Below are 27,075 nucleotides of genomic sequence, written 5' to 3'. Positions count from 1 at the left end.
TACGGAGATTCAGGCTACGAGGCTAGATGGGATTGAGGTTCACAAGGAGGAGGTGTTAGCAATTTTGGAAAGTGTGAAAATAGATAAGTCCCCTGGGCCAGATGGGATTTATCCTAGGATTCTCTGGGAAGCTAGGGAGGAGATTGCAGAGCCTTTGTCCTTGATCTTTATGTCGTCATTGTCGACAGGAATAGTGCCGGAAGACTGGAGGATTGCAAATGTTGTCCCCTTGTTCAAGAAGGGGAGTAGAGACAGCCCTGGTAATTATAGACCTGTGAGCCTTACTTCGGTTGTGGGTAAAATGTTGGAAAAGGTTATAAGAGACAGGATTTATAATCATCTTGAAAAGAATAAGTACATTAGAGATAGTCAGCACGGTTTTGTGACGGGTAGGTCGTGCATAACAAACCTTATTGAGTTTTTCGAGAAGGTGACCAAACAGGTGGATGAGGGTAAAGCAGTGGATGTGGTGTATATGGATTTCAGTAAGGCGTTTGATAAGGTTCCCCACGGTAGGCTATTGCAGAAAATACGGAAGTATGGGGTTGAAGGTGATTTAGAGCTTTGGATCAGAAATTGGCTAGCTGAAAGAAGACAGAGGGTGGTGGTTGATGGCAAATGTTCATCCTGGAGTTTAGTTACTAGTGGTGTACCGCAAGGATCTGTTTTGGGGCCACTGCTGTTTGTCATTTTTATAAATGACCTGGAAGAGGGTGTAGAAGGGTGGGTTAGTAAATTTGCAGATGACACTAAGGTCGGTGGAGTTGTGGATAGTGCCGAAGGATGTTGTAGGGTACAGAGAGACATAGATAGGCTGCAGAGCTGGGCTGAGAGATGGCAAATGGAGTTTAATGCGGAAAAGTGTGAGGTGATTCACTTTGGAAGGAGTAACAGGAATGCAGAGTACTGGGCTAATGGGAAGATTCTTGGTAGTGTAGATGAACAGAGAGATCTTGGTGTCCAGGTGCATAAATCCCTGAAGGTTGCTAACCAGGTTAATAGGGCTGTTAAGAAGGCATATGGTGTGTTAGCTTTTATTAGTAGGGGGGTCGAGTTTCGGAGCCACGAGGTCATGCTGCAGCTGTACAAAACTCTGGTGAGACTGCACCTGGAGTATTGCGTGCAGTTCTGGTCACCGCATTATAGGAAGGATGTGGAAGCTATGGAAAGGGTGCAGAGGAGATTTACTAGGATGTTGCCTGGTATGGAGGGAAGGTCTTACGAGGAAAGGCTAAGGGACTTGAGGTTGTTTTCATTGGAGAGAAGGAGGAGGAGAGGTGACTTAATAGAGACATATAAGATAATCAGAGGGTTAGATAGGGTGGATAGTGAGCGTCTTTTTCCTCGGATGGTGATGGCAAACACGAGGGGACATAGCTTTAAGTTGAGGGGTGATAGATATAGGACAGATGTGAGAGGTAGTTTCTTTACTCAGAGAGTAGTAAGGGCGTGAAACGCCCTGCCTGCAGCAGTAGTAGATTCGCCAACTTTAAGGGCATTTAAGTGGACATTGGATAGACACATGGATGAAAATGGAATAGTGTAGGTCAGATGGTTTCACAGGTCGGCGCAACATCGAGGGCCGAAGGGCCTGTACTGCGCTGTAATGTTCTAAAAAAAAAAATTACCTGGTCGATCCCTGCTACCCTTCTTGAATAATGGTACCACATTCGCTGTCCTCCAGTCCTCTGGCACCTCTCCCATGGCCAGAGAGGATCTGAACATTTGTGTCAGAGCCCCTGCTATCTCTTCCCTTGCCTCACATAACAGCCTGGGATACATCTCATCTGGGCCTGAGGATTTATCCACTTTTAAGGCTGCTAAAAAAAATCTAATACTTCCTCCCTTTCAATGCTAATATGTTCAAGTATATCACAATTCCCCTCCCTGATATCTGCACCTACATTTAAAATCAATTATTCAAATAAATTGGGACTACTTTCAGTAATGATGATTTTAATCATTACATTTTATTATTTTAATCAATAAACTACCAGATTGCTGTAAAAAAATCCATCTGGTTCACAAATGTCCTTTAGGGAAGGAAATCTGCCATCCTTCCCCGGTCTGGCCTATATACGACTCCAGACTGACAGCAATGTGGTTGCCTCTTAACTACCCTCTGAAATGGCCTAGCAGGCCACGCAGTTGTATCAAACCATTATGCAAAACTGTAATAAAACTGAACAAACTGGCATCGTTCTAGGCACCAGAAATGACAAAGGCACACCCTGCCCAGTCAACCTTGCAAAGTCCTTCTCACTAACATCTGGCGACTTGTTCCAAATTGGTAGAGCTGTTCCACAGACTGGTCAAGCAACAGCTTGACATAGTCATACTTGTTAATTGCAGATCAGTTGGTGGGTGTTAATTGTGGACTGACCTGCGGGCTGACAAGTCCCCGGGTCCTGATGGGCTTTATCCTAGGGTCTTGAAAGAGATGGCTAATGAGGCAGTAGATGCATTGGTGTTAATTTTACAAAATTCGCAGGATTCTGGAAAGGTTCCATCAGACTGGAAAATAGCAAATATAACCCCTCTATTCAAGAATTGCTGGGAGTGGGGCGGTGGGTGGAGGCAGACAACAGGTAACTATAGGTCAGTTTGCTTGACGTCTGTCATGGGGAAGGTGTTAGAATTGATCATTAAGGAGGCTACAGCTGAGGACTTAGAAAAACTCCAGGCAATTGGGAATAGTCAGCATGGTTTTGTGAAAGGGAAATCACATTTAACCAATAAATTGGAATTCTTTGAAGGATTAACATGTGCTGTAGATAAAGGGGAGCCCCCTGATGTACTGTACTAGGCTTTCCAGAAGGCATTTGACAAGGTGCCACCTAAAAAGTTATTGCGCAAAGTAGGAGCTCATGGTGTAGGGGTTAACATATTAGCATGGATAGAAGATTGGCTGGCTAGCAGAAAACAGAGTATGGATAAATGGGTCCTTTTCTGATTGGCAGGATGCGATGAGTGAAGTCCCGCAGAGGTCTGTGCTGGGGCCTCAACTTTTTACAATTTATGTCAATGACTTAGATGAGGGGAGCGATGGCCTGGTAGTTAAATTTGCAGATGACACAAAAATAGGTAGGAAAATTTGTTGTGGAGTGGACATAAGAAGGTTGTAGACCAATATAGATAGGTTGAGTGATTGGGCAAAAATCTGGCAGATGCAGTATAATGTGGGAAAATGTAAAGTTATTCATTTTTACAGGAAGAATGAAAAAGCAGAGTATTACTTAAATGCAGAACGACCGCAGAATTCTGAGGTGCAGAGAGATCTAGGTGCTCTAGTGTATGAGTCACAAACGTTAGTTTGCAGGTACAGCAAGTAATAAAAAAGGCTAATGGAATGTTATCCTTTATTATGAGAGGAATTACAAATAAAAGTAAGGATGTTATGTTTCAGTTATACAGGGCATTGGTGAGATCACATCTCGAATACTGTGCGTAGTTTTGGTCTCCTTATTTAAGGAAGGAGGTAAATGCGTTGGAGGCAGTTCAGAGGAGGTTTGCTAGATTGATACCTGGAATGAGCGGGTTTGTCTTATGAGAAAAGATTGGACAGACTGGGTTTGTTTTCACTGGAGTTTAGAAGAGTGAGGGGAGACTTGATTGAAGTATATAAGATCCTGAACAGTCTTGACAAGGCGACTGTGGAAAGGATGTTTCCTCTTGTGGAGGAGTCCAGAACTAGGGGGCACTGTTTTAAAATTAGGGGTCGCCCTTTTAGGACAGAACTGAAGTGAAATTTTTTCTCCGAGGGTTGGAATTTGAAATTCTCTGCCTCAGAAGGTGGTGGTGAAGGCAGGGTCATTGAATATTTTTAAGGCGGGGGTAGATAGATTCTTGTTAGGCATGGGAATCAAAGGTTATCGGGGGTAGATGGGAGTGTGGAATTTGAAACACAAACAGAGCAGACATGATCTTATTGAATGGCAGAGCAGGCTCGAGGGGCCGAATGGTCTACTTCTGCTCCTAATTTGTATGGTCATATATCTAGGCTGAAAGAGGGGTTGTTAGTTGGAGGTGCACATTTATCCAATGTTTCTCCCAAAATGAAAGTAAATGTATAAAGTCTAGGCTCCACTGTTTTATCCTTCACTGCCTGGCTATCAGAGTTCTAACCATACTCCCAGAATCATACCTTTCAGCCAATATCCCAGACTCCTCGATCACCATCCCTGGGTATGATGTGTCCCACTGGCAGGCCAGCCAGTAGAGTGATATACAGTCAGGAGAGAGTCCTGGGAGTCCTCAACATTGACTCTGCACCCGAAGAAGTCTCTTAGCATCAGGTCAAACATGGGAAAGGAAACCTCCTGCTGATTACCACCTACCACCCTCCTTCAGCTGATGAATCCGTACTCCTCCACCATGTTGAACATACTTGGAAGCAGCACTGAGGGTATAAGGGAACAGAATGTATTCTGGGTGGGGGACTTCAACGTCCAGCAACAAGAATGGCTCAGTAGCACCGCAACTGACCGAGCCCTGAAGAACACAGCTGCCAGACTGGGCATGCGGCAGGTGGTGAGAGAACCAACAAGGGGGGGGGAAAAGTACTTGACCTCATCCTCAACAATCTGTCACATCAGTCCTTGTGGATACAACGTCCTGTCTGCACACGGAGGACATCCTCATCTTGTTCTGTGCATTACCACCATGCTAAATGGGAAAGATCAGAACAGATCAAACAGCTCAAAGCTGGGTGTATAAGAGATCCTGTGGCCAACAGCAGCAGAATTGTATTCAACCACAATCTGTAACCTCATGGCCTGGCATATTCCCCACTCTACCATTACCATCAAGCCAGGGGACCCACCCTCGTTCAATGAAGAGTGCAGGAGGGCATGCCAGGAGCAGCACCAGGCATACGTCAAAATGAGGTGTCAGCCTGATGAAGCTACAACAGAGGACTACTTGCAGGCCAAACAGAGGAAGCAGTATGCGATAGACAGGGCTAAGTCATCCCACAACCAACAGATCAGATCAAAGCTCTGCAGTCCTGCCATATCCAGTCATGAATGATGGTGGACAAACAAACAACTTATGGGATGAGTAGACTCCACAAACACCCCCATCCACAATGATGGGGGAGCCCAACACATCAGTGCAAAAGATAAGGCTGAAGCAGTTGCATCCATCTTCAGCCAGAAGTGCCAAGTGGATGATCCATCTCAGCCTCCTCCTGAGGTCCCCAGCATCACAGATGCCAGACTTTAGCCAGTTCGATTCACTCCACATGATACCAAGAACTGGCTGAAGGCACTAGATACAGCAAAGGCTATGGGCCTTGACAACATCCCAGCTGTAGTACTGAAGACTTGTGCTCCAGAACTAACTGAATCGCTAGCCAAGCTGTTGCAGTACAGTTACAACACTGGAAAATTGCCTATCCACAAACATCAGGACAAATCCAATCCGGCCACTTACTGCCCATCAGCCTCCTCTTGATCATCAGCAAAGTGATGGAAGGTGCTGTTGACAGTACTATCAAACAGCACTTACACAGCACAAACCTGCTCACTGATTGGGTACCCCAGGGCCGCTCTGCCCCAAACTTCAATCCAGCCTTGATCCCAACATAGGCAAAAGAGCCGAACTCCAGAGGGGAGGAGAGAGTGACTGCCTTTGACACCAAGGCAGCATTTGACTGAGTGTGGCATCGAGGAGCCCTAGCAAAACTGCAGTCAATGGGAATCAGGGTGAAAACTCTCCACTGGTTGGAGTCATACCTAGCACAAAGGAAGATGGTTGCAGTTGTTGGAGGTCAATCATCTCAGTCCCAGGACATCCTCAGCATAGTGTCCTAGGCCCAAACATCTTCAGCTGCTTCATCAATGACCTTCCCTCCATCACAAGGGCAGAAGTGGGGATGTTTGCTGATGATTGTATTGTTTAATACCATTAGTAATTCCTCAGCTTGACAGCATCTGGGACAAAGCAGGCCACCTGACTGGAATCCCATCCACCACCTCAAACATTCATTCCCTCCATCACTGGTACACAGCGTCTGCCATCTACAAGATGCACTGCAGCAACTCACCAAGGCTCCTTTGACAGCACCTCCCAAGCCCACAAACTCCACCACCTGGAAGAACAAGGAACACCACCATCTGCAAGTTCCTCAAGTCACACATCCTGACTCGGAAATATAATAGGCCGTTCCTTCATCATCACTGGGTCAAAATCCTGGAACTCCCTCCCCAACGACACTGTAGGACCTCCACCATATGACTGCAGTAGCTCAAGGTGGTGGCTTACCATCACCTTCTCAAGGGCAATTAGGGAAAGGCAATAAATGCCAACATCACTAGCGACGCCCACATCATTCACAACCATTGACTGACACAGAAGGACTAAGACCATATAGCCCACCAATGCCCAGAACAGATAGGTCATTCATCTGCAGCTGTCTCTGGAGCTTGATATAGTGCTTGGCTTCAGGCAGCTCCTGTGGTCTTGGTTGCATTCCTGGAACTTCCAGTCAGTTGTTCCCCCAAAGTGGATTGCAACACTGGAGAGAGGAACCAAAAATCATCAAGAACCTCATCTCATACAGAGCAAACCAACCCAGAATTTGGTATGGAGTCAAGATGGCAATTGAACTCAGGGACAGCTGGAGAGCAGATAAAGATTCTATACGAGAGAACTGGGCGATGTTTGAATATATTGAGAGAAACAAGAGATAAAGCCAATCTGGTCTGAAAGTGCAGCCTGATCTCATTGGATATGGGGCAGCATCATTCACACATTGCTACTGTGCTCGCTGATTTACAATGTCTCCTAGTCTGGCAATGCCTCGGTTTTAAAATTCTCATCCTCGTGTTCAAATCCCTCCATTGATTCCTCTCTCCTCCCCATTTCTAATCTCCTCCAGCCCAGCAACCCTTTGAGATCTTGGAGTTTCTCCAATTCAGGCCTCTTAAGCATCCCAGATTTTGAGCACTCTGCCATTGATGGCAGTGCCTTCAGCCGTTTAGGCCCCGAGCTCTGGAATTCCTTCCCTAAACTTCTCTCTCCTTCTTCAAGATGCTCTCTAAAATCTATTTCTTTGACCAAGCTTTGGTCACCTGTCCTAATATGGCTTGGTGTCAAATTTTGTTTGATAATACTCTTATTGCAGCGCTTTGGGATGTTTCATTATGTTAAAGGTGCTATATGAATGCACATTGTTGTCATCACCAGACTTACTGGAGTCTTGAATTCAATCTCGGGATGTGGGCGCCACTGGCAAGGCTGGTATTTATTACTCATCCCTAGTTGGCCTGAGGTGGTGGTGGTGGGCCTTTGTGGAACTGCTGGGCATGGGTTTGATACAACTGCGTATCTTGCTGGGTCACTTTCGAGAGCAATTAAGAGCCAAAGACATTGGCGTGGGTTCTGGAGTCACATATTGGCCCAGACCAGGTAAGGACGACACATTCCCTTCTCTAACAGACATCAATGAACCAGTTGGGTTTTTACAACAATCCAACAGCTTCGTCGTCACTTTTACTGAGACCAATATCATATTTACAGATTTTTTTTTAAAATAAACAATTAAAATTCTCCAACTGCCCCAGTGGGATTTGAACTTGCCTTCTCTGGGATTATAAGGTCTCCTCAAATTATCTCATCAAGTAGTGCAACAGGATGGAGGGGGTGAATGGCCTCCTCCTTATAAAGGTGAGATGAAATAAGATGGGAGGAGGTCCAATTGCAGCATAAACACCAACGTCAGCCTATTGTGCTGAATGGCCTGTTTCTCTGCTGTAGACTTGATGAGGGTGATCTCATTGAATCTTAGATTTTCAGGGGGCTTGACAGGAGCTGCTGAGAGGCTGTTTCCCCAGCTGGAGAGTCTAGAACTAAGGCTTACAGTCTCCAGATGAAGTGCTAGCCATTTAAGACCAAGACGAGGAGAAATTCCTTCACTCAGAGGATTGTGAATCTTTGGAATTCTCTACCCCAGAGGACTGTGTATGTTCAGTCGTTGAGTATATTTAAGACTGAGATCAATAGCTTTTTGGACATTATGGGAATTAAGGGATAAGATGAAAGTGGAGTTGAGGTACAAGGTCACCCGTGATCTTACTGAATGGCAGAGTAGGCTCAAGGGGTGTATGGCCTACTCCTGCTCCAAATCCCATATTCTCCTCTGTCACACGTACAAAGGGCGGCACAGTGGCGCAGTGGTTAGCACCGCAGCCTCACAGCTCCAGCGACCCGGGTTCAATTCTGGGTACTGCCTGTGTGAAGTTTGCAAGTTCTCCCTGTGTCTGCGTGGGTTTTCTCCGGGTGCTCCGGTTTCCTCCCACAAGCCAAAGACTTGCAGGTTGATAGGTAAATTGGCCATTATAAATTGCCCCTAGTATAGGTAGGTGGTAGGGGAATGTAGGGACAGGTGGAGATGTGGTAGGAATATGGAATTAGTGTAGGATTAGTATAAATGGGTGGTTGATGGTCGGCACAGACTTGGTGGGCCGAAGGGCCTGTTTCAGTGCTGTATCTCTAAACTAAACTAAAAGTTGTGCTTATTTCACAACTCAGTGGATACCGAGTCACATGAAAAGCTGTAAGACGACAAAGTCGGCGACAACGGAAATTAGCCAGCCCAGTCTGCGAGATACTGAGTACAATAGCGACTGGGGAGGGGAGGAATGGATTACAGTGACAATTAAAACAAGCACATCAGCAGCTGTGACTCGTGGCTGACACCAGGCTCAAAACAAATGCCGATTACAGAAAGGGGCGGTCCCTCCCTGCACTGTGAGCAGAACATTCATCAAACTCCAGTACTCCCCTATGTCACAGGCAGATGGGGAGCTTGGTCCTTCATTGTCCCCTCAAAAATCACAGCTTTGCCCAATTTAATCTCACGCCTTACTTGACTCACGAGACCCTCTTGTTGGGGTTACTTTACTGGCATTGCTGCACAATCTCACTGAGTGGCCTCTTACACACGCAGGCCCAGGCACTGAGCATGGACAAGTTATTCAGTAACTGTAGCTGAGCTCAATCCCCCTCCACATGGGATGTCCATGCGGCTACACACACACACACAGACTCACCTTCCCACACACAAACACACACGTACCTACTTACATGCGTTCAAATAAATGCACATACATAGACACACACAATTTTCAGCAGGGCTCACTAGTGATCAGCAGCAGAAATCCTGGCTGGATTTCCCCCTGCCTCAGAATAAGAACACTCACTATAGCCACCCCGTCCCCATAAATCCTGCACTAACTGTGAGCAGCAGACAGGCCCCAGCAGCAGAAGCTGCTCAGATCCCCAGCCAACGAACCACTTGTGACTCATCCTTAAACAGAATCAAAAAGTTTAATCTTAAATATATATTTTTTTTAAACAAATTATGAGCGAGAATTTTAATTTTCCAAACAGTACCATAATGAGATTTCACATGCAGTACCAGAACTAAGGTGAGATCAGGTGGGGCTAAGTGTTAAACTGGTCCCAGCCTACATTTTGACCAGTATAGAGAAAAAAAAACAAGCAATGAACACAACCCTGGTTGATTATTAACACTGGTTAGATTATTATTTTGTGCCAAATAAAAAAAATCAGTTTGCAAGTTGGAATTCTACAGGAGAACTGGCAAAGACTTTGATTCATAATTGCACTTCACACCCCTCTGCAAACAGCCAGTCTCCTGATAATCCAGTCACGTATCACACTAAAAATAATTGCACAATCATTTGAATTAAGGAACATAAATAACAGCAACAAAAACAAGAAATGCTGGATTCACTCAGCAGGTCTGGCAGCATCTGTGGAAAGAGAAGCAGAGTTAACGTTTCGGGTCAGTGACCCTTCTTCGGAACTGACAAATATTAGAAAAGTCACAGATTATAAACAAGTGAGGTGGGGGTTGGGCAAGAGATAACAAAGGAGAAGGTGCAGATTGGACCAGGCCACATAGCTGACCAAAAGGTCACGGAGCAAAGGCAAACAATATGTTAATGGTGTTTTGAAAGACAAAGCATTAGTACAGATTAGGTGTGAATATACTGAATATAGAACATCAGCAAGTGCAATCCCGCCCCGAACTCGAAAACTTTATCAACTTTGCTTCCAATTTCCACCCTTCTCTCACCTTTACATGGTCCATCTCTGACACTTCCCTTCCTCGACTTCTCTGTCTCCATCTCTGGGGATAGGTTGTCTACCAATATCCATTATAAGCCCACTGACTCCCACAGCTACCTCGACTACACTTCTTCACACCCTACCTCCTGTAAGGACTCCATTCCATTCTCCCAGTTTCTATGTCTCCGACGCATCTGCTCTGATGATGCTACCTTCCATGACGGTGCTTCTGATATGACCTCCTTTTTCCTCAACCGAGGATTTCCCCCCACTGTGGTTGACAGGGCCCTCAACCGTGTCCGACCCATTCCCCGCACCTCTACCCTCACCCCTTCCCCTCCCTCCCAGAACCGTGACAGGGTTCCCCTTGTCCTCACTTTTCATCCCACCAGCCTCCATATCCAAAGGATCATCCTCCGCCATTTTCGCCACCTCCAGCGTGATGCCACTACCAGTCGCATCTTCCCCTCCCTTCCCCTGTCAGCATTCCGAAGGGATCGTTCCCTCCGCGACACCCTGGTCCACTCCTCCATTACCCCCACCACCTCGTCCCCGTCCCAGGGCACCTTCCCTTGCAATCGCAGGAGGTGTAATACCTGCCCATTTACCTCCTCTCTCCTCACTATCCCAGGCCCCAAACACTCCTTTCAGGTGAAGCAGCGATTTACTTGTACTTCTTTCAATGTAGTATACTGTATTCGCTGCTCACAGTGTGGTCTCCTCTACATTGGGGAGACCAAGCGCAGACTGGGTGACCGCTTTGCGGAACATCTCCGCTCAGTCCGCAAGCAGGACCCTGAGCTTCCGGTTGCTTGCCATTTCAACACTCCCCCCTGCTCACATCTCTGTCCTGGGATTGCTGCAGTGTTCCAGTGAACATCAACGCAAGCTCGAGGAACAGCATCTCATCTACCGATTAGGCACACTACAGCCTGCCGGACTGAACATTGAGTTCAATAATTTCAGAGCATGACAGCCCCCCACTTTACTTTCATTTTTAGTCATTTTTAGTTACTTTTTCTTCCTTTTTTTTTGCATTCCTTTTTACATTTTTTGCATTTATTTCATTTCATCTTAGTTTGTTCAGTTTGCTTACCCACTGTTTTTTTCAGGTTGTTTTTCTTCAGGTTTGCACTTGCTGATGTTCTATATTCAGTATATTCACACCTAATCTGTACTAATGCTTTGTCTTTCAAAACACCATTAACATATTGTTTGCCTTTGCTCCGTGACCTTTTGGTCAGCTATGTGGCCTGGTCCAATCTGCACCTTCTCCTTTGTTATCTCTTGCCCAACCCCCACCTCACTTGTTTATAATCTGTGACTTTTCTAATATTTGTCAGTTCCGAAGAAGGGTCACTGACCCGAAACGTTAACTCTGCTTCTCTTTCCACAGATGCTGCCAGACCTGCTGAGTGAATCCAGCATTTCTTGTTTTTGTTTCAGATTTCCAGCATCCGCAGTATTTTGCTTTTATATAAATAACAGCACGTGATTTTAGTGAATCAGAGAATCTTGCAGCACAGAAGGAAGCCATTCAGCCCATCATGCCTGTGCTGGCTCTTTGAAAGCGATCCAATTAGTTCCACCCCCACCCCGACAGATCTAAAAATGTTTTCTTTTGAAATGTATGTCCAATTCTATGTTCAATATTACCATTGGATCTGCTTCTACTGACCTCGCAGGCAGTGTACTTCACATCGCAACAACCTGTTGTGTAAAAAAAAAAATTTGCATCTCCTCTCTGGTTCTTAAATCTGCGTCCTCTGGTTACCGATACTCCTGCACAGTTTTTCCCCATTTACCCTATCAAAAAGTTTCATGACTTTGAATCAAATTTCAGTGCTGCTCAATTCTGATTAAAAGTGGACTGTAATTATTTTCAAAATTCAATCACTTGTCACACAAGCAAACGCAGCAGCCACTTTGTACACAGCAAGATCCCAAACCGCATTAAATGAGCTGAGATAACTAAATATGTCTGTTTAGGTGGGGTTGCTTTGGAGGAATGCTGACCTGAACAGCAGAACTCCCTATTCCTCCAACAAACTCTGATTTAGCTCAAATTGTAAAAGGAGCGATCATCAGGTCCCCAATTTTCAGCTCATTATATCAAAATTTAAACAAGAACTTGCATTTCGCAGCCTCAGAACGACCCAGAGTGCTTCACAACTAATTAAGTACTCTTTTGAAGTCTAGTCACTGTTGCCATGCAGGAAATGCGGCAGCCAATTTGCACACAGCAAGATCCCACAAACACCAATGTCATAATAAAAGCAAAATACTGCAGATGCTGGAAATCTGAAATAAAAACAAGAAATGCTGGAAATAATCAGCAGGTCTGGTAGCATCTGTGGAGAGGTCAATGTCATAATCTGTTATTTTTTTTTCCAAAGTGATGTTGGTTGAGGTATACATTTTGGCCCAGGACACCCTCGCTTGGAAATAATGCTGTGGAATCTTTTACATCCACCTAAGAGGGCAGACAAGGCCTCAGCTTAATGTCTCATCCGAAGGCCGCAACCTCCGACAATGCAGCACTCCCTCAGCACTGCACTGGGAATATCAGACTGGAACTTATGCCTAGAAATTTCTGGAGTGGGACTTGAACCTGACTTCGAGGGATAGGGACTGAGCCAAGTCTAACAATAAATTTGATTTTAATTCTGGAATGGGATGGCGGTGAAATGCACTTTTAACTTCCCCCAGTTGTTGGGGTGTTGGGGGGGGGGGGGGGGGGTGCGGAATGAATTGAGAGAATCTCAGTCCGACTGTAATTGACGATCGCGCTGAAACTGACCTTTGGTGCCTGAATTAGGAGTGCGCACCTGCAAATCACCTTTCCCCTCCCCCTCTGCAAGCCCCTCACCTGCATCCTGAGCCGAAAGTCCTGGGTGCTCGCCCCTCTCACCCTCTCCACCACTCCGGCCACCAGGTAATTGGTGCGGAAAGTTTTGGAGGTGAACTGGCGGCGACACTGGGGACAGGTCACGGCGCCTCGGGATCCTCGCCAGAATCGCAGAATACACTTCTTGCAAAAATGATGCATGCATTCCAACATCACCGGCTCCTGAAACATCTCGCAACAGATACAACAGGTCAATTCATCTGTAACCCCCTCCATCCTCACTCGCTGCCCCAAGTAGCCAACAAATTCACAAACTTCAACCCTACTTTACAAACTTCCAAAAACTTTTCTTTCCATTCCCCCCAGCTTTATTATTTAAGCACTTTCGATTTCACCCGGGACTCCACCCTTTTCTTTCCTCCACTCACTCCTTCCCATCCCCCGTTCACTGCTGCACCAATTAATTCTCAGATAACATCCGTCTGTTCAGCATTTCTCGGGCTCTCTGACCCTGCCTGATATCCAATAAGAGCTGGTGACTGAGAGTCAGGAGGTGGGACTGATAGACGGAAATTGTGAGGTTTCCTGGTAGTTACACAAGAGCTCGGATTGGCCTTGAAGTAGAAGTGTCAGCAGTATAGGGAAGGGAGAATTTAGGGCAGAGGTGAATAAACTTACTGTGTCGAGGATATATCGTGTAGTCACCAACATTCCCGCAGACCCCCTGTAAATACTGACACCCTTTCAGGGACGTCCTGCTAATACATACACACTTCCAGGGAACCCCTGTAAATACTGACACACTCCCGGGTACCCCAGTAAATACTGACACACTCCCAGGGACCCCCTGTAAATACTGACACACTCCCCAGGACCCCCTGTAAACACTGACACACACCCCAGGGACCCCCTGTAAACACTGACACACACCCCAGGGACCCACTGTAAATGCTGACACACTCCCAGGGACCCCCTGTAAATACTGACACACTCCCCAGGGACCCACTGTAAATGCTGACACACTCCCAGGGACCCCCTGTAAATACTGACACACTCCCCAGGGACCCACTGTAAATACTGACACACTCCCAGGGACCCCCTGTAAATACTGACACACTCCCCAGGGACCCACTGTAAATACTGACACACTCCCAGGGACCCCCTGTAAATACTGACACACTCCCCAGGGACCCACTGTCAGTATTGACACACTCCCGGGTATCCTCTGTAAATACTGACACACTACCAGGGACCCCCTGTAAATACTGACACACTCCCCAGGGACCCACTGTCAGTATTGACACACTCCCGGGTATCCTCTGTAAATACTACCACACACCCAAGGTCCCCCTGTAATTACTGACACACTCCCCAGGGACCCCCTATAAGGACTGACACAGTCCCAGGAACACCCTGTAAATACTGACATAGTCACCAGGGACCGGCTGTAAGTTCTGACACACTCCCAGCGACCTCTGTAAACACTCCCAGGGGCCCACTGTAAATACTGATACACTCCCGGGTACCAGTAAATACTGACACACTCCCCAGGGATCTCCTGTAAGTACTGACACAGTCCCCAGGGACCCACTGTAAGTACTGACACACTCCCCAGGGACCCCCTGTAAATACTGACACACTCCCGGGTACCCAGGTAAATACTGACACACACCCAGGGACCCCCTGTAAATACTGACACACTCCTGGGTATCCCTGTAAATACTGACACACTACAAGGGACCCACTGTAAGTACTGACACACTCCCGGGTATCCTCTGTAAATACTAACACTCCCAGGGGCCCCCTGTAAATACTGACACACTCCCCAAGGACCCACTGTCAGTATTGACACACTCCCGGGTATCCTCTGTAAATACTACCACACACCCAGGGTCCCCCTGTAATTACTGACACACTCCCCAGGGACCCCCTATAAGGACTGACACAGTCCCAGGAACACCCTGTAAATACTGACATAGTCACCAGGGACACCCTGTAAGTACTGACACACTCCCGGGTACCCAAGTAAATACTGACACACTCCCAGGGACCCCCTGTAAATACTGACACACTCCTGGGTATCCCTGTAAATACTGACACACTACCAGGGACCCCTGTAAATACTGACACACACCCAGGAACCCCCTGTAAATAGTGACACACTCCCGGGTATCATCTGTAAATACTACCACACTCCCAGGGACCCACTGTAAGTACTGACACACTCCCGGGTATCATCTGTAAATACTACCACACTCCCAGGGACCTCTGTAAATACTGACACACTCCCAGGGGCCCCCTATAAGTACTGACACAGTCCCCAGGGACACCCTGTAAATACTGACACAGTCCCAGGGACTCCCCTAAAAATACTGACATGCTCTTCAGGGACCCCCTGTAAATACTGACACACTCCCCAGGGACCCCCTATAAGTACTGACACACTCCCCAGGGACCCCCTATAAGTACTGACACAGTCCCAGGGACCCCCTGTAAGTACTGACACAGTCCCAGGGACTCCCCTAAAAATACCGACATGCTCTTCAGGGACCCCCTGTACCTACTGACACTACTCCCCAGGGACACCCTGTAAATACTGACACACTCCCCAGGGACCCCCTATAAGTACTGACACAGTCCCAGAGACACCCTGTAAATACTGACACAGTCCCAGGGACTCCCCTAAAAATACTGACATGCACTTCAGGGACCCCCTGTACCTACTGACACACTCCCCAGGGACACCCTGTAAGTATTAACTCACTCCCAGGGACCCCCTATAAATGCTGACACACTCCCCAGGAACCCACTGTAAATGCTGACACAGTCCCGGGGAGCTCCCCATAAATACTGACAGACTCCCGGGTATCCCTGTAAATACAGACACTCTCCCAGAGAGCCCCGGTAAATGCTGACACACTCCCGGGGACCCATTGTAAATGCTGACAGACTCCAGGGGAATCCCTCAAAAATACATACACACTCCCAAGGGCCCACTGTAAATACTGACACACTCCCAGGGGCCACCTGTAAATACTGACACACTCCCAGGGGCCCCCTGTAAATACTGACACACTCCCAGGGGCCCCCTGTAAATACTGACACACTCCCAGGGGCCCCCTGTAAATACTGACACACTCCCAGGGGCCCCCTATAAATACTGACACACTCCCAGGGGCCCCCTGTAAATACTGACACACTCCCAGGGGCCCCCTATAAATACTGACACACTCCCAGGGGCCCCCTATAAATACTGACACACTCCCAGGGGCCCCCTGTAAATACTGACACACTCCCAGGGGCCCCCTATAAATACTGACACACTCCCAGGGGCCCCCTGTAAATACTGACACACTCCCAGGGGCCCCCTGTAAATACTGACACACTCCCAGGGGCCCCCTGTAAATACTGACACACTCCCAGGGGCCCCCTATAAATACTGACACACTCCCAGGGGCCCCCTGTAAATACTGACACACTCCCAGGGGCCCCCTATAAATACTGACACACTCCCAGGGGCCCCCTGTAAATACTGACACACTCCCAGGGGCCCCCTGTAAATACTGACACACTCCCAGGGGCCCCCTGTAAATACTGACAAATTCCAGGGGCCCCCTGTAAATACTGACACACTCCCAGGGGCCCCCTGTAAATACTGACACACTCCCAGGGGCCCCCTGTAAATACTGACACACTCCCAGGGGCCCCCTATAAATACTGACACACTCCCAGGGGCCCCCTATAAATACTGACACACTCCCAGGGGCCCCCTGTAAATACTAACAAATTCCAGGGGCCCCCTGTAAATACTGACAAATTCCAGGGGCCCCCTGTAAATACTGACAAATTCCAGGGGCCCCCTGTAAATACTGACAAATTCCAGGGGCCCCCTGTAAATACTGACAAATTCCAGGGGCCCCCTGTAAATACTGACACACTCCCCTATAAATACTGACACACTCCCAAGTGCCCCCTGTAAATACTGACAAATTCCAGGGGCCCCCTGTAAAGACTGACAAATTCCAGGGGCCCCCTGTAAATACTGACACACTCCCGGGGGCCCCCTGTAAATACTGACACACTCCCGGGGGCCCCCTGTAAATACTGACACACTCCCAGGGGCCCCCTGTAAATACTGACACACTCCCAGGGGCCCCCTATAAATACTGACACACTCCCAGGGGCCCCCTATAAATACTGACACACTCCCAGGGGCCCACTGTAAATACTGACACACTCCCCTATAAATACTGACACACTCCCAAGTGCCCCCTGTAAATACTGACAAATTCCAGGGGCCCCCTGTAAATACTGACAAATTCCAGGGGCCCCCTGTAAATACTGACACACTCCCAAGTGCCCCCTGTAAATACTGACAAATTCCAGGGGCCCCCTGTAAATACTGACAAATTCCAGGGGCCCCCTGTAAATACTGACAAATTCCAGGGGCCCCCTGTAAATACTGACAAATTCCAGGGGCCCCCTGTAAATACTGACACACTCCCAAGTGCCCCCTGTAAATACTGACAAATTCCAGGGGCCCCCTGTAAATACTGACAAATTCCAGGGGCCCCCTGTAAATACTGACAAATTCCAGGGGCCCCCTGTAAATACTGACACACTCCCAGGGGCCCCCTGTAAATACTGACAAATTCCAGGGGCCCCCTGTAAATACTGACAAATTCCAGGGGCCCCCTGTAAATACTGACACACTCCCAGGGGCCCCCTATAAATACTGACACACTCCCAGGGGCCCCCTGTAAATACTGACAAATTCCAGGGGCCCCCTGTAAATACTGACACACTCCCAGGGGCCCCCTATAAATACTGACACACTCCCAGGGGCCCCCTGTAAATACTGACACACTCCCAGGGGCCCCCTGTAAATACTGACAAATTCCAGGGGCCCCCTGTAAATACTGACACACTCCCAGGGGCCCCCTGTAAATACTGACACACTCTCCGGGGACCCCCTGTAAATACTGACACACTCCCAGGGGCCCCCTGTAAATACTGACACACTCCCAGGGGCCCCCTATAAATACTGACACACTCTCCGGGGACCCCCTGTAAATACTGACACACTCCCAGGGGCCCCCTGTAAATACTGACACACTCTCCGGGGACCCCCTGTAAATACTGACACACTCCCAGGGGCCCCCTGTAAATACTGACACACTCCCAGGGGCCCCCTGTAAATACTGACACACTCTCCGGGGACCCCCTGTAAATACTGACACACTCCCAGGGGCCCCCTGTAAATACTGACAAATTCCAGGGGCCCCCTGTAAATACTGACACACTCCCAAGGGCCCCCTGTAAATACTGACACACTCTCCGGGGACCCCCTGTAAATACTGACACACTCCCAGGGGCCCCCTGTAAATACTGACACACTCCCAGGGGCCCCCTATAAATACTGACACACTCCCAAGGGCCCCCTGTAAATACTGACACACTCTCCGGGGACCCCCTGTAAATACTGACACACTCCCAGGGGCCCCCTGTAAATACTGACACACTCCCAGGGGCCCCCTGTAAATACTGACACACTCTCCGGGGACCCCCTGTAAATACTGACACACTCCCAGGGGCCCCCTGTAAATACTGACACACTCCCAGGGGCCCCCTGTAAATACTGACAAATTCCAGGGGCCCCCTGTAAATACTGACACACTCCCAGGGGCCCCCTGTAAATACTGACACACTCCCAGGGGCCCCCTGTAAATACTGACAAATTCCAGGGGCCCCCTGTAAATACTGACACACTCCCAGGGGCCCCCTGTAAATACTGACACACTCCCAGGGGCCCCCTGTAAATACTGACACACTCCCAGGGGCCCCCTGTAAATACTGACAAATTCCAGGGGCCCCCTGTAAATACTGACAAATTCCAGGGGCCCCCTGTAAATACTGACACACTCCCAGGGGCCCCCTGTAAATACTGACACACTCCCAGGGGCCCCCTGTAAATACTGACACACTCCCAGGGGCCCCCTGTAAATACTGACACACTCCCAGGGGCCCCCTATAAATACTGACACACTCCCAGGGGCCCCCTGTAAATACTGACACACTCCCCTATAAATACTGACACACTCCCAAGTGCCCCCTGTAAATACTGACAAATTCCAGAGGCCCCCTGTAAATACTGACACACTCCCAGGGGCCCCCTGTAAATACTGACACACTCCCAGGGGCCCCCTGTAAATACTGACACACTCCCAAGGGCCCCCTGTAAATACTGACACACTCCCAGGGGCCCCCTGTAAATACTGACAAATTCCAGGGGCCCCCTGTAAATACTGACACACTCCCGGGGGCCCCCTATAAATACTGACACACTCCCAGGGGCCCCCTGTAAATACTGACAAATTCCAGGGGCCCCCTGTAAATACTGACAAATTCCAGGGGCCCCCTGTAAATACTGACACACTCCCGGGGGCCCCCTATAAATACTGACACACTCCCAGGGGCCCCCTGTAAATACTGACAAATTCCAGGGGCCCCCTGTAAATACTGACACACTCCCGGGGGCCCACTATAAATACTGACACACTCCCAGGGGCCCCCTGTAAATACTGACACACTCCCGGGGGCCCCCTGTAAATACTGACACACTCCCAGGGGCCCCCTATAAATACTGACACACTCCCAGGGGCCCCCTGTAAATACTGACACACTCCCAGGGGCCCCCTATAAATACTGACACACTCCCAGGGGCCCCCTGTAAATACTGACACACTCCCGGGGGCCCCCTATAAATACTGACACACTCCCAGGGGCCCCCTGTAAATACTGACACACTCCCAGGGGCCCCCTATAAATACTGACACACTCCCAGGGGCCCCCTGTAAATACTGACACACTCCCAGGGGCCCCCTGTAAATACTGACACACTCCCAGGGGCCCCCTGTAAATACTGACACACTCCCAGGGGCCCCCTATAAATACTGACACACTCCCAGGGGCCCCCTGTAAATACTGACACACTCCCGGGGGCCCCCTATAAATACTGACACACTCCCAGGGGCCCCCTGTAAATACTGACACACTCCCAGGGGCCCCCTGTAAATACTGACACACTCCCAGGGGCCCCCTATAAATACTGACACACTCCCAGGGGCCCCCTGTAAATACTGACACACTCCCAGGGGCCCCCTATAAATACTGACACACTCCCAGGGGCCCCCTGTAAATACTGACACACTCCCAGGGGCCCCCTATAAATACTGACACACTCCCAGGGGCCCCCTGTAAATACTGACACACTCCCGGGGGCCCCCTATAAATACTGACACACTCCCAGGGGCCCCCTGTAAATACTGACACACTCCCAGGGGCCCCCTATAAATACTGACACACTCCCAGGGGCCCCCTGTAAATACTGACACACTCCCAGGGGCCCTCTGTAAATACTGACACACTCCCAGGGGCCCCCTGTAAATACTGACACACTCCCAGGGGCCCCCTATAAATACTGACACACTCCCAGGGGCCCCCTGTAAATACTGACACACTCCCGGGGGCCCCCTATAAATACTGACACACTCCCAGGGGCCCCCTGTAAATACTGACACACTCCCAGGGGCCCCCTGTAAATACTGACACACTCCCGGGGGCCCCCTATAAATACTGACACACTCCCAGGGGCCCCCTGTAAATACTGACACACTCCCGGGGGCCCCCTATAAATACTGACACACTCCCAGGGGCCCCCTGTAAATACTGACACACTCCCGGGGGCCCCCTATAAATACTGACACACTCCCAGGGGCCCCCTGTAAATACTGACACACTCCCAGGGGCCCCCTGTAAATACGGACACACTCCCAGGGGCCCCCTGTAAATACTGACACACTCCCAGGGGCCCCCTGTAAATACTGACACACTCCCAGGGGCCCCCTGTAAATACTGACACACTCCCAGGGGCCCCCTGTAAATACTGACACACTCCCAGGGGCCCCCTGTAAATACGGACACACTCCCAGGGGCCCCCTGTAAATACTGACACACTCCCAGGGGCCCCCTGTAAATACGGACACACTCCCAGGGGCCCCCTGTAAATACTGACACACTCCCAGGGGCCCCCTATAAATACTGACACACTCACAGGGGCCCCCTGTAAATACTGACACACTCCCAGGGGCCCCCTGTAAATACGGACACACTCCCAGGGGCCCCCTGTAAATACTGACACACTCCCAGGGGCCCCCTATAAATACTGACACACTCACAGGGGCCCCCTGTAAATACTGACACACTCCCAGGGGCCCACTGTAAATACTGACAAATTCCAAGGGCCCCCTATAAATACTGACACACTCCCAGGGGCCCCCTGTAAATACTGACACACTCCCAGGGGCCCACTGTAAATACTGACAAATTCCAAGGGCCCCCTATAAATACTGACACACTCCCAGGGGCCCCCTGTAAATACTGACACACTCCCAGGGGCCCCCTGTAAATACGGACACACTCCCAGGGGCCCCCTGTAAATACTGACACACTCCCAGGGGCCCCCTATAAATACTGACACACTCACAGGGGCCCCCTGTAAATACTGACACACTCCCAGGGGCCCACTGTAAATACTGACAAATTCCAAGGGCCCCCTATAAATACTGACACACTCCCAGGGGCCCCCTGTAAATACTGACACACTCCCAAGGGCCCCCTATAAATACTGACACACTCCCAGGGGCCCCCTGTAAATACTGACACACTCCCAGGGGCCCCCTGTAAATACTGACACACTCCCAGGGGCCCCCTGTAAATACTAACACAATCCCAGGGGCCCCCTGTAAATACTGACACACTCCCAGGGGCCCCCTGTAAATACTGACACACTCCCAGGGGCCCCCTGTAAATACTAACACAATCCCAGGGGCCCCCTATAAATTCTGACACACTCCCGGGGGCCCCCTATAAATACTGACACACTCCCAAGGGCCCCCTGTAAATACTGACACACTCCCAGGGGCCCCCTGTAAATACTAACACAATCCCAGGGGCCCCCTATAAATTCTGACACACTCCCGGGGGCCCCCTATAAATACTGACACACTCCCAGGGGCCCCCTATAAATTCTGACACACTCCCGGGGGCCCCCTGTAAATACTGACACACTCCCAGGGGCCCCCTGTAAATACTGACACACTCCCAGGGGCCCCCTGTAAATACTAACACAATCCCAGGGGCCCCCTATAAATTCTGACACACTCCCGGGGGCCCCCTATAAATACTGACACACTCCCAAGGGCCCCCTGTAAATACTGACACACTCCCAGGGGCCCCCTGTAAATACTAACACAATCCCAGGGGCCCCCTATAAATACTGACACACTCCCGGGGGCCCCCTATAAATACTGACACACTCCCAGGGGCCCCCTGTAAATACTGACACACTCCCGGGGGCCCCCTATAAATACTGACACACTCCCAGGGGCCCCCTGTAAATACTGACACACTCCCAGGGGCCCCCTGTAAATACTGACACACTCCCAGGGGCCCCCTGTAAATACTAACACAATCCCAGGGGCCCCCTATAAATTCTGACACACTCCCGGGGGCCCCCTATAAATACTGACACACTCCCAAGGGCCCCCTGTAAATACTGACACACTCCCAGGGGCCCCCTGTAAATACTAACACAATCCCAGGGGCCCCCTATAAATACTGACACACTCCCGGGGGCCCCCTATAAATACTGACACACTCCCAGGGGCCCCCTGTAAATACTGACACACTCCCGGGGGCCCCCTATAAATACTGACACACTCCCAGGGGCCCCCTGTAAATACTGACACACTCCCAGGGGCCCCCTGTAAATACTAACACAATCCCAGGGGCCCCCTGTAAATACTGACACAATCCCAGGGGCCCCCTGTAAATACTGACACACTCCCAGGGGCCCCCTGTAAATACTGACACACTCCCAAGGGCCCCCTGTAAATACTGACACACTCCCAGGGGCCCCCTGTAAATACTGACACACTCCCGGGGGCCCCCTGTAAATACTGACACACTCCCAGGGGCCCCCTGTAAATACTGACACACTCACAGGGGCCCCCTGTAAATACTGACAAATTCCAGGGGCCCCCTGTAAATACTGACACACTCCCAGGGGCCCCCTGTAAATACTGACACACTCCCAGGGGCCCCCTGTAAATACTGACACACTCCCGGGGGCCCCCTATAAATACTGACACACTCCCAGGGGCCCCCTGTAAATACGGACACACTCCCAGGGGCCCCCTGTAAATACTGACACACTCCCAGGGGCCCCCTGTAAATACTGACACACTCCCAGGGGCCCCCTGTAAATACTGACACACTCCCAGGGGCCCCCTGTAAATACTGACACACTCCCGGGGGCCCCCTATAAATACTGACACACTCCCAGGGGCCCCCTGTAAATACTAACACAATCCCAGGGGCCCCCTGTAAATACTGACACAATCCCAGGGGCCCCCTGTAAATACTGACACACTCCCAGGGGCCCCCTGTAAATACTGACACACTCCCGGGGGCCCCCTGTAAATACTGACACACTCCCAGGGGCCCCCTGTAAATACTGACACACTCCCGGGGGCCCCCTGTAAATACTGACACACTCCCAGGGGCCCCCTGTAAATACTGACACACTCCCAGGGGCCCCCTGTAAATACTGACACACTCACAGGGGCCCCCTGTAAATACTGACAAATTCCAGGGGCCCCCTGTAAATACTGACACACTCCCAGGGGCCCCCTGTAAATACTGACACACTCCCGGGGGCCCCCTGTAAATACTGACACACTCCCGGGGGCCCCCTATAAATACTGACACACTCCCAGGGGCCCCCTGTAAATACGGACACACTCCCAGGGGCCCCCTGTAAATACTGACACACTCCCAGGGGCCCCCTGTAAATACTGACACACTCCCAGGGGCCCCCTGTAAATACTGACACACTCCCAGGGGCCCCCTGTAAATACTGACACACTCCCAGGGGCCCCCTGTAAATACTGACACACTCCCAGGGGCCCCCTATAAATACTGACACACTCCCAGGGGCCCCCTGTAAATACTGACACACTCCCGGGGGCCCCCTATAAATACTGACACACTCCCAGGGGCCCCCTGTAAATACTGACACACTCCCAGGGGCCCCCTGTAAATACTGACACACTCCCAGGGGCCCCCTATAAATACTGACACACTCCCAGGGGCCCCCTGTAAATACTGACACACTCCCAGGGGCCCCCTATAAATACTGACACACTCCCAGGGGCCCCCTGTAAATACTGACACACTCCCAGGGGCCCCCTATAAATACTGACACACTCCCAGGGGCCCCCTGTAAATACTGACACACTCCCGGGGGCCCCCTATAAATACTGACACACTCCCAGGGGCCCCCTGTAAATACTGACACACTCCCAGGGGCCCCCTATAAATACTGACACACTCCCAGGGGCCCCCTGTAAATACTGACACACTCCCAGGGGCCCCCTATAAATACTGACACACTCCCAGGGGCCCCCTGTAAATACTGACACACTCCCGGGGGCCCCCTATAAATACTGACACACTCCCAGGGGCCCCCTGTAAATACTGACACACTCCCGGGGGCCCCCTATAAATACTGACACACTCCCAGGGGCCCCCTGTAAATACTGACACACTCCCAGGGGCCCCCTGTAAATACGGACACACTCCCAGGGGCCCCCTGTAAATACTGACACACTCCCAGGGGCCCCCTGTAAATACTGACACACTCCCAGGGGCCCCCTGTAAATACTGACACACTCCCAGGGGCCCCCTGTAAATACTGACACACTCCCAGGGGCCCCCTGTAAATACGGACACACTCCCAGGGGCCCCCTGTAAATACTGACACACTCCCAGGGGCCCCCTGTAAATACGGACACACTCCCAGGGGCCCCCTGTAAATACTGACACACTCCCAGGGGCCCCCTATAAATACTGACACACTCACAGGGGCCCCCTGTAAATACTGACACACTCCCAGGGGCCCCCTGTAAATACGGACACACTCCCAGGGGCCCCCTGTAAATACTGACACACTCCCAGGGGCCCCCTATAAATACTGACACACTCACAGGGGCCCCCTGTAAATACTGACACACTCCCAGGGGCCCACTGTAAATACTGACAAATTCCAAGGGCCCCCTATAAATACTGACACACTCCCAGGGGCCCCCTGTAAATACTGACACACTCCCAGGGGCCCACTGTAAATACTGACAAATTCCAAGGGCCCCCTATAAATACTGACACACTCCCAGGGGCCCCCTGTAAATACTGACACACTCCCAGGGGCCCCCTGTAAATACGGACACACTCCCAGGGGCCCCCTGTAAATACTGACACACTCCCAGGGGCCCCCTATAAATACTGACACACTCACAGGGGCCCCCTGTAAATACTGACACACTCCCAGGGGCCCCCTGTAAATACTGACACACTCCCAGGGGCCCCCTGTAAATACTGACACACTCCCAGGGGCCCCCTGTAAATACTGACACACTCACAGGGGCCCCCTGTAAATACTGACAAATTCCAGGGGCCCCCTGTAAATACTGACACACTCCCAGGGGCCCCCTGTAAATACTGACACACTCCCAGGGGCCCCCTGTAAATACTGACACACTCCCGGGGGCCCCCTATAAATACTGACACACTCCCAGGGGCCCCCTGTAAATACGGACACACTCCCAGGGGCCCCCTGTAAATACTGACACACTCCCAGGGGCCCCCTGTAAATACTGACACACTCCCAGGGGCCCCCTGTAAATACTGACACACTCCCAGGGGCCCCCTGTAAATACTGACACACTCCCAGGGGCCCCCTGTAAATACTGACACACTCCCAGGGGCCCCCTATAAATACTGACACACTCCCAGGGGCCCCCTGTAAATACTGACACACTCCCGGGGGCCCCCTATAAATACTGACACACTCCCAGGGGCCCCCTGTAAATACTGACACACTCCCAGGGGCCCCCTGTAAATACTGACACACTCCCAGGGGCCCCCTATAAATACTGACACACTCCCAGGGGCCCCCTGTAAATACTGACACACTCCCAGGGGCCCCCTATAAATACTGACACACTCCCAGGGGCCCCCTGTAAATACTGACACACTCCCAGGGGCCCCCTATAAATACTGACACACTCCCAGGGGCCCCCTGTAAATACTGACACACTCCCGGGGGCCCCCTATAAATACTGACACACTCCCAGGGGCCCCCTGTAAATACTGACACACTCCCAGGGGCCCCCTATAAATACTGACACACTCCCAGGGGCCCCCTGTAAATACTGACACACTCCCAGGGGCCCCCTGTAAATACTGACACACTCCCAGGGGCCCCCTGTAAATACTGACACACTCCCAGGGGCCCCCTATAAATACTGACACACTCCCAGGGGCCCCCTGTAAATACTGACACACTCCCGGGGGCCCCCTATAAATACTGACACACTCCCAGGGGCCCCCTGTAAATACTGACACACTCCCAGGGGCCCCCTGTAAATACTGACACACTCCCGGGGGCCCCCTATAAATACTGACACACTCCCAGGGGCCCCCTGTAAATACTGACACACTCCCGGGGGCCCCCTATAAATACTGACACACTCCCAGGGGCCCCCTGTAAATACTGACACACTCCCGGGGGCCCCCTATAAATACTGACACACTCCCAGGGGCCCCCTGTAAATACTGACACACTCCCAGGGGCCCCCTGTAAATACGGACACACTCCCAGGGGCCCCCTGTAAATACTGACACACTCCCAGGGGCCCCCTGTAAATACTGACACACTCCCAGGGGCCCCCTGTAAATACTGACACACTCCCAGGGGCCCCCTGTAAATACTGACACACTCCCAGGGGCCCCCTGTAAATACGGACACACTCCCAGGGGCCCCCTGTAAATACTGACACACTCCCAGGGGCCCCCTGTAAATACGGACACACTCCCAGGGGCCCCCTGTAAATACTGACACACTCCCAGGGGCCCCCTATAAATACTGACACACTCACAGGGGCCCCCTGTAAATACTGACACACTCCCAGGGGCCCCCTGTAAATACGGACACACTCCCAGGGGCCCCC

The 27,075-nt window shown here is 50.7% G+C and overlaps 1 protein-coding gene across 4 annotated transcripts in view; it reads right to left on the bottom strand.

Annotated features, from left to right (window-relative positions):
- The window catches only part of trim105 (tripartite motif containing 105), a 59,333-nt gene that overhangs the window by 17,453 nt on the left and 14,805 nt on the right, over positions 1 to 27,075 (bottom strand). For 2 of the 4 annotated variants that reach the window (XM_068044011.1, XM_068044009.1), the window contains one exon: positions 12,968 to 13,168. In XM_068044011.1, coding sequence (XP_067900112.1) covers positions 12,968 to 13,159 — 192 coding nt within the window. In that variant the 5' untranslated portion in view covers positions 13,160 to 13,168. Of the gene's footprint in view, positions 1 to 12,967; positions 13,441 to 27,075 lie in introns of those variants that run through there. The other 2 variants (XM_068044012.1, XM_068044008.1) reach the window with 2 other exon arrangements.

This window comes from Heterodontus francisci, chromosome 12 (genome assembly GCF_036365525.1).
Source record: "Heterodontus francisci isolate sHetFra1 chromosome 12, sHetFra1.hap1, whole genome shotgun sequence".
Classification (NCBI taxonomy): Eukaryota; Metazoa; Chordata; class Chondrichthyes; order Heterodontiformes; family Heterodontidae; genus Heterodontus; species Heterodontus francisci.
Note: the sequence above shows the minus strand (reverse complement) of the source record. Positions and strands in the feature narration are given on the sequence as shown.